Source organism: Phocoena sinus, chromosome 11 (genome assembly GCF_008692025.1).
Source record: "Phocoena sinus isolate mPhoSin1 chromosome 11, mPhoSin1.pri, whole genome shotgun sequence".
NCBI lineage: Eukaryota > Metazoa > Chordata > Mammalia > Artiodactyla > Phocoenidae > Phocoena > Phocoena sinus.
This window is the reverse complement of record NC_045773.1, coordinates 3,019,854-3,029,985: the sequence shown is the minus strand read 5'-3', so window position 1 is coordinate 3,029,985 and position 10,132 is coordinate 3,019,854. Positions and strand designations below refer to the sequence as shown.

The 10,132-nt window shown below is 52.3% G+C and overlaps 1 protein-coding gene across 1 annotated transcript; it reads left to right on the top strand.

Annotated features, from left to right (window-relative positions):
* The first annotated feature begins 5 nt into the window (after window positions 1–5).
* Window positions 6–8,518, top strand: CHCHD4 (coiled-coil-helix-coiled-coil-helix domain containing 4). The gene is made up of 3 exons (XM_032650101.1): window positions 6–204; window positions 6,588–6,686; window positions 7,495–8,518. The coding sequence occupies exons 1-3, from the start codon at window positions 183–185 to the stop codon at window positions 7,767–7,769; spliced, it is 396 nt and encodes a 131-aa protein (XP_032505992.1). The 5' UTR covers window positions 6–182; the 3' UTR covers window positions 7,770–8,518.
* Window positions 8,519–10,132: the final 1,614 nt, after the last annotated feature.

Sequence of the window (10,132 nt, the reverse complement as noted above, 5' to 3'; positions counted from 1 at the left end):
TGCTGGGAAATGTAGTTCCCGGCTGAGAGGGCCGGGCTAGACGCGCCGAGGCAGGCGCGCGGCGGGCAGGCCTGGAGGGGGCGGGCCCGCGCGGGCCTCCAAGCCGCCAGCCCTGCAGCGGAGAGGTCACGGCGTGAGGCCGCCGCCACAGTCGCCGCGAGGTCGGAGCGCCGGGCTGCACCATGGCCTACTGCCGGCAGGAAGGTAGGAGATGGGGCTGCGTGGAGACGGCCTACGAGGGCCTGCAAGGGACACGCGGTCTGTGCAGCCCGCCGGACCCCCGCGCCCCCACTGCAGATGCGGACAGTCCTCGGGACCCTCGGGTTGGACCCGGCGGCGGAGTCGCCATTCCCGGTTTTCAGATGAGAAAACCGAGGCCCGGGTAGGAGCGAGGCCGGCCAAGGTCACCGTGAGGCTCGAACCCGGACCTCGGAGGGAACAGCACGTGGGGGAGCTCGTAAACTAGGCCCGGGGGTCAGGGCTGTGCGAGCGCCCTGCCTGCGGCTGGTAACTGGGAATTTATTGATTCTAATTATAATGTTACTGTGGCGCTCACCACACACCACGTGTTCCCGTTTGCACTGCCTTCAACTGTCCGGGAAAGTTGCCCCTCGGTGGGCGCAGCGCTGCGGGTGGGAGTGCCGCCCGCTGGGACGGGTCAGACCCTGGTCCAGGAATTTTGTGTGGCGTATCTCGCGACGACCTTCCCAAGTCAGGCCCTGCTTTTATCCGGAGAGTAAACCAAGACCCAGAAGTGACTTGGGTAAGCCACACGGCCGGCAAGTCGCAAAAGCTGGGGGTGGAGGCCCGCGGTCTGATTCCAGAACTGCCCAGTCTGGTGCCCAGTGGACTCCAGGGAGCCTTCCGCTCAGAAGACACCCTGCGCAGAAAACAAAACAAAATAAAACAAAGTTGGTCCCCGCCTACTGTCTGTCTGCTTGTTACCTCTACCGGGGACCTCAGAAGTCTCCAAGCCGGGTCCAAGGGTCTTCCTGCACAACCACTAACCGGCTCTGTCCCTGAGCTGCCACCCAACTCCTCCAGGGCCTAGTGTCCAGTCTTGTAAAATGAGAAGTTGATCTTCATTTATTCCACGCATATTCATGAAGCACCTTCTCGGTGCCAGGTGAGGGGATTGGTGGACACCTGAGACTATAAAGTTCCAGAGAGAGTTGGAACTCACCCAGAAATCCTTTAGCGAATAGTCCAGCTCCCTCAGTTAATTAAGGGAATCTTAAGCCCAGAGATGGAAGTGACCCACCCAAGGTCATGCTTCAGTTAGGAGAACAGCTCAGTCTAAAATGCTAAGCCTTTTCCCAGTACCCCATTCTGCTCCTGGAATCCTCCTTCCCTGGGTCATAAAGCCGTAATACTCACTGATGTCTCTAATGAGTAGTTTCCATTGATTGATATTTAACTTTGCCATGAGCAAAAGTCCTCTGCCCTCACCACTTTGTTAGACAGCAAGTCTTTTGTTTTTAATTTCCTTCTTCTAAGTCTAATTTACTTCTTCATTTAGCAAATGTTTTTTAACCTTTTGGGTATAATGAAGCTATAATCCTCATTCTTGAGGGTTTCTAGGGGTTGCAGTTTCTCTGGGAAGCAGAGGCAGGTGTTTAGATCCCTATCTTTTCCTGGATCAAAGCTCTCTCTCTTAGTTTGGGGATGAGAATTAAAAGCACTCACTTTAGGCCTTCCCTAGTTTTTATCTTATCCATGCCACTGTCCCCTAAGTCCCCAACTGCTTGTTTTTCTACCCACCGATTCTTTATGCTTCCCATGGGACTTAAAGAAACGATCCCAAACTCCTTCCAGGTTAAGGCTGATGTGAGCGAGCCCCTTGCCTGATCCGGCTCCTGCTAGTCTCTAACCACCCATCACTGACCAGCCACACTGGCCTCTGGCCCTTCCCTTTGACTGGCGCACCCTTCTTCCAGCTCTTGCCATGGCTACCTGCTCATCCTTTAAGATTCAGCTCATATGTCACCTCAGGAGGTCTTCTCTGGGTCTTTGTGTCTTTCACACCCTAAACTCTGAAATTACCTGGTTTCCTTTTGTCACCTTCCTTCCTGTGTTCTCGCAGCAAGCCGAGGGCATTAGATGGGCCACATCCCCGGCACCTTTACCCAGTGAACCCATACACACGCTGCCCTCTGTTCTGAGTCAGTCACCTGCCTGTGCACGTTTACTTCAGGGGTCCACCCCCAAGCCTTGGGGTTAAAGGCCTTAGCAGGGCGTTCAAGGTGTTGGGCAGCGTGGACTCAGGCTCGCTCCCTGGCCCAGGGCCACACTGTCCCTGTCATTGTTCTTCCTTTTCTTTTTTTTTTTTTTTTTTTTTTTTTTTTTTAAATGGTGTTTTCTTTTTTTTTTTTTTTAAATTAATTCATTTATTTATTTATTTTTTTTTGGCTGTGTAGGGTCTTCGTTTCTGTGCGAGGGCTTTCTCTAGTTGCGGCGAGCGGGGGCCACTCTTCATCGCTGTGCACGGGCCTCTCACTGTCGTGGCCTCTCTTGTTGCGGAGCACAGGCTCCAGACACACAGGCTCAGTAGTTGTGGCTCACGGGCCCAGTCGCTCCGTGGCATGTGGGATCTTCCCAGACCAGGGCTCGAACCCGTGTCCCCTGCATTGGCAGGCAGATTCTCAACCACTGCGCCACCAGGGAAGCCCTGTTCTTCCTTTTCTAATGCTGACTGTGTTCTCTCCTGTTGCGTTTATTGAGTACCTGTGATGTGCCAGCCACTGATCACATGGCAGTGGGCACAGGTGGGCGGTCTGCCTTCGTGGCATGGTGGAGGTGGCGGGCGCCCCTTCTGGGTTGGATGTACCAAGAGATTCTGCTGTATAAAGACCCACGCATGTTCTAGGGGGAATGAGACCACCCATCCAAGGTTTTTTTTTTCTCTAACCTACTTCATAGTGATAGCCGTTCTGTCTTGTGCCCTCTGCTGGGTCTGGGGGTCTTCATGTCTGAATTCAGAGTTCATTCCTCCATTCACTTTTTCAACAAATCCTGATTACCCACTATGTCTTGGGCACTGTTCTAGGCTCCGAGGATACTGCAGTGAATGGAATAGACAAATCCTTGCCCCTGAGGAGCTGACATTTCAGTGGGGGAGACAGGTGGTAAACAAAAACAGAATTGGGGCTTCCCTGGTGGCGCAGTGGTTGAGAGTCCGCCTGCTGATGCAGGGGACACGGGTTTGTGCCCCGGTCCGGGAAGATCCCACATGCCGCGGAGCGGCTGGGTCTGTGAGCCATGGCCGCTGAGCCTGTGCGTCCAGAGCCTGTGCTCCGCAACGGGAGAGGCCACAACAGTGAGAGGCCCGTGTACCGCAAAAAAAACCAAAAACAAATACATAATTGTTAGGTGAGAAAAAGCAGGTTAAGGGTGATGGGGAGTGATGAAGGAAGATGGCATCTGAGCAGGAGGTATGAAGTCAGGGAGAGGGAGGCTGTGAGGGTGTCTGAATGTGCTCCTTATTTTCCCATTGCTACGATATGAATGTGTCCCCCCAAAATTCATATGCTGAAATCCAAACTCCAAGGGTGAATGGTATTAGTAGGTGGGGCCTTTGAGAGGAGCTTAAGTCATGAGGGTGAAGTCCTTATTAGGTTGTTTAAAAAGGTTGATTCTCCTATAGTGAGTACAGCATCAGGGAATCCCTGCTTCCTGAATTTGAGAAATATATTTTTGTGTTGATTTTTAAATTTTTCTTTTATTACTGTCATGTAAACGTCTCAGGAACCTGCTCTTATAACATGTGCCCGTGGGCTTCAGTGAGTCTAAAACTGGACAGATGAGTGGATTGAATTCTCACAGCATTCAGTTTACAACAGTAATTCAGTCTCGTAGATGATATTTCACTGAATTGCCCCTTGCATGGAGAATGTGCTTCTGTGCCAGTGGTGGGTCCTTGAGGTTACTGTCCCTGTGCCACCGTCTGATGGCCAAGGTCATCCAAGGCCAATCTCTGACCGAGGAGCCTTTGCTGTGGAGACCAGGAAGTCGCTGGCCCTCCTTGGCTGGGAGTTAAGTCCACCCCAGGCCTTTTCTCCCATCGGCCGTGATCATGAAAATCTTGACTTGGAACTCTAAGAGGGCATGAGGTGGTTATCCACGTCCTTCTGAATATGCTTGTGTCAACTTTTTAAGGTTATCTTGGAAGTGAAAACAAGCATTTTTATATTTTCTCCAGAGAAATGTAATGAGACTTCCAGTCTAGCTGGTTACCCCACTAGTTGGCAGTCATGATGAGTTCTCTTTTCACAGTTGGGACTCGGGGATCGGTGAGCACTGTCCTTTTGTCAGTCCTGTGTGCACTCTCAGACATTCCTTCTGGGACAGACGTGCAGTGGACAGGGTGACACACTCGCAATCTTTCAGACCAGAGTTTGTGTTCCTGCTCTGCCTTCATGTACTATGTGCCTTCGGGCTGGTTTCCTACCTTCTCTGGGCCTCCGTTTCCTCTCTCTGTAAAAAGGAGATTAGTAATACCCACCTCACAGTGTTGGTGTAAGGATTAAATGAGCTGACGGGTGGGGAAACTCATTGAGTAGGGCCCAAGCGTGTAAAAGATGCAGTTATGTTCTGCCGTTAACGATTCTGATTCCAATTCCAGTGTGTGGGTATTTCCCCCACATCAAGCAATTCTCTGACACCAGCAGTATGTCCTCCATTTCAGCTCAATCTGTCACTGTTTACCTGGAGATGGTGTCAGATCCCACAGTTTAAGGGCTCAGGCCTGCAACACCCCTCTCCCCCGCCCCAACTGCAGGTGCAAGTCCAGGTTGTCATCTGCTCTTCTTAACCACTGGCTGTAGATTAGAGGTTCCCACGACCTCCTCCTAGCGTTGGATTAATTTGCTAGAGCAGCTCACAGAACTCAGAGAAACAGTTTACTTACTAGATCGCTGGATTATTATAAAAGGATAGAATATTATATTAACAGATATAACTCAGGAACAGCTGGATGGAAGAGACGCACGAGGCAAGGTGTGGGGAAGGGGCAGAGCCTCCATGCCTTCTCTTCCCAAACCTCCACGTGTTCACCTGTCCGCTTGGGCTTTTGCGGAGGCTTCATTACATAGGCATGATTGATTAAATCATCGGCCTCTGGCAGCTGATTCAGCCTCCAGCTCCTCTCCCTTCCCCAGGGTGGGATGCGGGGGGGCGGGGGGGGGGGGCGCGTTGGGACTGAAAGCTCCAACCCTCTAATCCCAGGGCTGTTTCTCCTGGCAACCAGCCCCCATCCTCAGGCTCCCCCAAGTCATCCTATTAACATAACAAAGAGATCTTTATGCTCTCATCACTTGGGAAACTGAAATTTTAGGAGCTCTGTGCTAAGAATGGGGTCAAAGGTGAAATATATATTTCTTATTCTAAATGACAGTATCACATCCTTCGATCCAGTATAACCCATCTCTCTGGGGGATGTCCAGAAAGGTGCCTGGGAGGACTCGGCCTGTGGGAGGAACCTGGAACATTCTGGGTGGGGTTGTGCATCAGTCACTTGGGAGCCCATCAGTGGTGTGGACGTGCAGAGAGCTTGATTCAGCTTCTGTTCTGTGAGGCTGGGCCTCTGGGCCTCATAAGCCCCACAGGTGCCTCCCGTACCGAGCAGGCTTGGACGCCTTGCCTTGGCCTGAGACCGGCCTCCCCATTCGGCTGGGCCCGGCTGAGACCTTGGTAAACAAAACTGTCAGAGCTGAGCTGAGCAATTGTGTCAGCTTATTTATTTTGCTTCGCACGCAGCACTTTTGCAGGCTGCTTTCAAGTGTTCTGAACACTGGCCAGAATTACCAAGGTCTTCAGGTTCTTCAATGTGCCCTGGCTGCCCGGCCCCAATCCTTTCCCAGGCCACTTGGGACAAGCCACCTTCTCTGAGATAGAATGGGAGGTGTTGGAGACAACCCTCAGGTGTTCTGAGCAGGCCGTGGTCCTGAGCGTGCCGAGGGTCAGCTGCCATTCCTGTCACCCCTCCTGGGAGACCCTGTACAGCTGTGGGGAGGTGTAAACACCAAGTACCTTCCCTCTGTCCCTCTGCTGTCCTCACTGGCACGTCTCTCTGGTGTTTACTGTCAACCTCGTGCTTCTCCCAAGCCTCTTCCGGAGGCGCCCGATTGGTGAAATGTTATCTGAAGGCACCTGCTGGCAGGTCCTGAGGGGCCTGGAGCAAGTGGACCAGGTGCTCACAGGGACGGGAAGTGACAGAGCCGTCAGAGCTCATGGGAGTTCTGAGCAGAGGAAGAAGACCCGTTTGTTAGGTGTCAGCAAACTTGGGGACTGAAAACAGCTGCATTTGATGGCTTGGGGCGTCTCGTCTCCCACTCGAGGATGCACATGGCGCCAGCAGGAGCCATCTTCCTCCTCCCCAGTCCGGTCACAGGCACGTGATGCAGGAGCGGCTGCTAGACCTTCCCCCAGAGTCAGCAGTGAGCGAGTCCCCAGCCTGGGGAGCACCACTGAACTCACTTCGGGGTTTCAAATGGGACAGTCTTCAAACAAGGTTTTCGTGGCTGCTTGGGTTTAGGGCTGATTCACAGCTCCTGGGTGAAACATTTCTCCCTCTGTTCTCCAAACACTAGGGAAGGATCGAATCATATTTGTGACCAAAGAAGACCATGAAACTCCAAGCAACGCGGAGCTGGTGGCCGACGACCCCAATGATCCTTACGAGGAGCACGGTGAGTGCTGGGCGGGGGTGGGAGTCCAACATCCCTGGCCGCGGCTGGGTTTCCAGGTGTCAACCTTGGCCACCACTGCTCCTGGGACACTGAGTGCATCTCCATCAGGCGTGAGGGGCTGTGTGCTTTCCAGCCCTCGTTCCCACGCGCTTCCCTGGCCATCAGGCTGAACCTAGGAGTTTCTTCTTTCTTCCGCCTCTCTTTCTTTTGATTTTTTGAATGGTTTTCCATTTTTATAAGAATGGAGCGCAGTGCTCTGGCACGTTACTCGCTTTTACCTGCCCACCATGCCTTGGACATCTTCCAGCCTCGCTTTTACCAGTCCTCACACTGCTGAGCTGGGAGCAGCTGAGGAGCGGGAGGGGCTTGAGGAGAAGGTCCGGGGCGCAGGGGTTCCTGACCATCTGTGTGAAAGGAGGAGACCAGCACCTTGACTCCTTCCAGTGTTTGGGCTTTCAAAGCTTCTCAGTAACCATCCAAGCGGTTACTTCTGCTTTGGATTAAACGGTTTCCCGGTGTAGTTCTTGGAGCACAGGCACGGCCACAGCACTGGGAGGCGGCTTAGGACACAGAGCAGTGCTGCACACGGAGAGAGTCGCTGATGGTGACCTTTCCGACTGAGCCGGGAATGCTGGGTTTGTGCCGGGCATTTGAACCCCATCCCGAGGGAGCAGCAGGTCCACCGGTGAGTGCCGGCCAGGCAGTGGTTCATGTTACCGTTATGCCTATGAGGGCTGGTCTTGGTTTTGCTTTTTCTGAAACCTCAGGCAGCACCTCTCACACTTCCTTGCTCATCTTCCTGTCCCAGGACTGATCCTGCCCAACGGAGACATCAACTGGAACTGCCCGTGCCTGGGGGGCATGGCCAGCGGCCCGTGTGGGGAACAGTTCAAGGCGGCCTTTTCCTGCTTCCACTACAGCACAGAGGATGTCAAGGGGTCGGACTGTGTAGACCAGTTCCGGGCCATGCAGGAGTGCATGCAGAAGTACCCGGACCTCTATCCCCAGGAGGAGGAGGATCGGTTAGAGGAAACGGCTGTCTCTGAGGCTGCCACAAGCAAAGAAGAGGAGGGGTCTAGCTAATGAGGGCCCTGGTCTCCAGCCTCCTTCAGAGAGGATGAACCTCTCCAAGAAAGTGTCTCTCCCTGTGTTGTTCTGTGCACTGTAATGGACAAACTAACTTACTGAGCTGATCGGGGTCTGGGCCCCTTGACGTGTACACGGAAACATGGGCTGTATGTATGCGTGTCTCACATAACCTGTCGGCGAACGTAGCCGCCACTCTTGGATTCTCAGATTGTCCTGAATTTTGCCACTTTGAAATAATGTGCTGAATAATGTCAGCAACCAAAAATCTTTATCTGGGTGTGTCTTGTGAGTGAGCTGATCTATTCTGATTCATTGTATCCCTTTTAGTAGATTTTATACCCGGTTGGAAAGTGAAATAGAAACAAACATCTTCCTTTAAAAATGCTGGAGGGGGGCATTCCTTATAGAAGAGGCGGGATGATCGGACCTGGAGGATTTGACGTAGCACTCTGCTTCACTTCTGATATATTTTGGGTTCTAGTTTGCATTGAGCTCCACGTTTTCTACGTTTGGAAAACAGAGCTTTGGACCCTCTGAGTGACTGACTCCCTTTGTAAGTGAAGAGAAAGGCTGTTTTTTTCTCTTTTTGTTATCCCAAAAGCCCTGCTTTGGGGTCTGTGTTCACACTGGCTCTGTCTCAGCCTGTTTAGATGCAATGTTCTTGAGAGGTGGGGACCTAATCATTACCAAAGTAGCACCTGAGAGAGGAAACAGTGTCAATTAAAAGGAAAACGTGATTTTTACGTGATTTTTGAGTGGGTTTTAATTTGCTGTTCCTAATTAAAAATGTTGTGATATAAGGAAATATAAATTATGAAAAATTCAATTGAAATTCTCCTTTGAAGATCCTGGTAGATCACTTGGAATCTGTTAAAAGGTTCTGTGTTGCGTCCGTACGGAGCTCACTGATTCTGTGAGCAGATGCCTTCACACGGGCGTCGCTGTCAACGTTAACGTGTTGTATTTGTTAGAAACGAGTCCCAGCCCACACTGCCCAGGGGACGTGAAGCATGAGCACAGGAGGCTGCCTTCCACCCCAGAGAGTGAGCTGTTGGCTCTCTGAAGCCTGGAGGCCTGGCTCAGGGTGAGGAGTGCGGTTCCGAGTCTGGCGTCAGGAAGCCAGAGCCACCAGCTTTGGAAGCCGTGCAGCCTGGAGGGGCTTTGGGACTTCTTTGAGCCGCAGGCAGAGCCTTGCATGTTTAATAAACATACTTTTTCAGGAAACGTTTTGATCAAGATGTCACTGACCTGTGACTAGTCCTGGATCCCATTCATTTGATACATTCAGGGAACCTCTACCGTCCATGTCCTAGGGACACAGGGAGGTGACTTATCTTGGCCTCTGCTTGTATGAAGCTACAGTCCAGCCAGGGGTCAGCATTTACTAGAAAGCAAGAAGAATCAGAAAAGCAGATCCCAGGTGCAAGGACAGGATGGCAGAGTAGAAGGACCTGAGCTCACCTCCTCTCACGAAAATGCCAGAATCACAACTAACTGCTGAACAATCATAGACAAAAAAGGACTAGAACCTACTAAAAAAGATATTCTACTTCCAAAGAAGAAGCCACAACGAGAGGGTAGGAGGGGCGCATTCGTGATAAAATCAAACCCCATACCCGCCAGGTAGGCAACCCACAAGTTGGAAAATAATTATATTGCAGAGGTTCTCCCTCAGGAGTGAGAGTTCTGAGCCCCAAGTCAGGCTCCCCAGTCTGGGGGTCTGGCATCAGGAGGAGGAGATCCCAGAGCATTTGGCTTTGAAGGCCAGCGGGGCTTGATCGCAGGAACTCCACAGGACTGGGGGTAACAGAAATGCCACTCTTAGAGGATACAAGGTCTTGTGTGCACCAGGACCCAGGGGAAAAAGCAGTGACTTCATAGGATCCTGGACCAGACCTACCTGCTGGTCTTGGAGGGTCTCCTGGGGAGGTGGGAGGCAGCTGTAGCTCACTGTAACTCACTTGGGGACAAGGACACTGGTGGTGGAGGTTCTGGGGTGTACTCATTGTCGTGAGCTGTCCTGGAGGTCACCATTTTGGCACTGAGACCTGGCCCCAACCATCAGCCCTTTGGCTCCAGTGCTGGGATGCCTCAGGCCAAACAACCAACAGGGTGGGAGCATACCCCACCCATCAGCAGCCAGGCTGCTTAAAGCCTTCCTGAGCCTGTAGCCACCTCTAAACACACCCCTTGATATGGCCCTGCCGACCAGAGGCAAAACACCCAGCTCCACCCACCAGTGGGCAGGCATCAGTCCCTCCCACCAGGGATCCTGCACAAGCCTCAAAGACCAGCATCACCCACCAGGGGATAGACACCAGAAGCAAGAGGAACTACAATCCTGAAGCCTGTGGGAC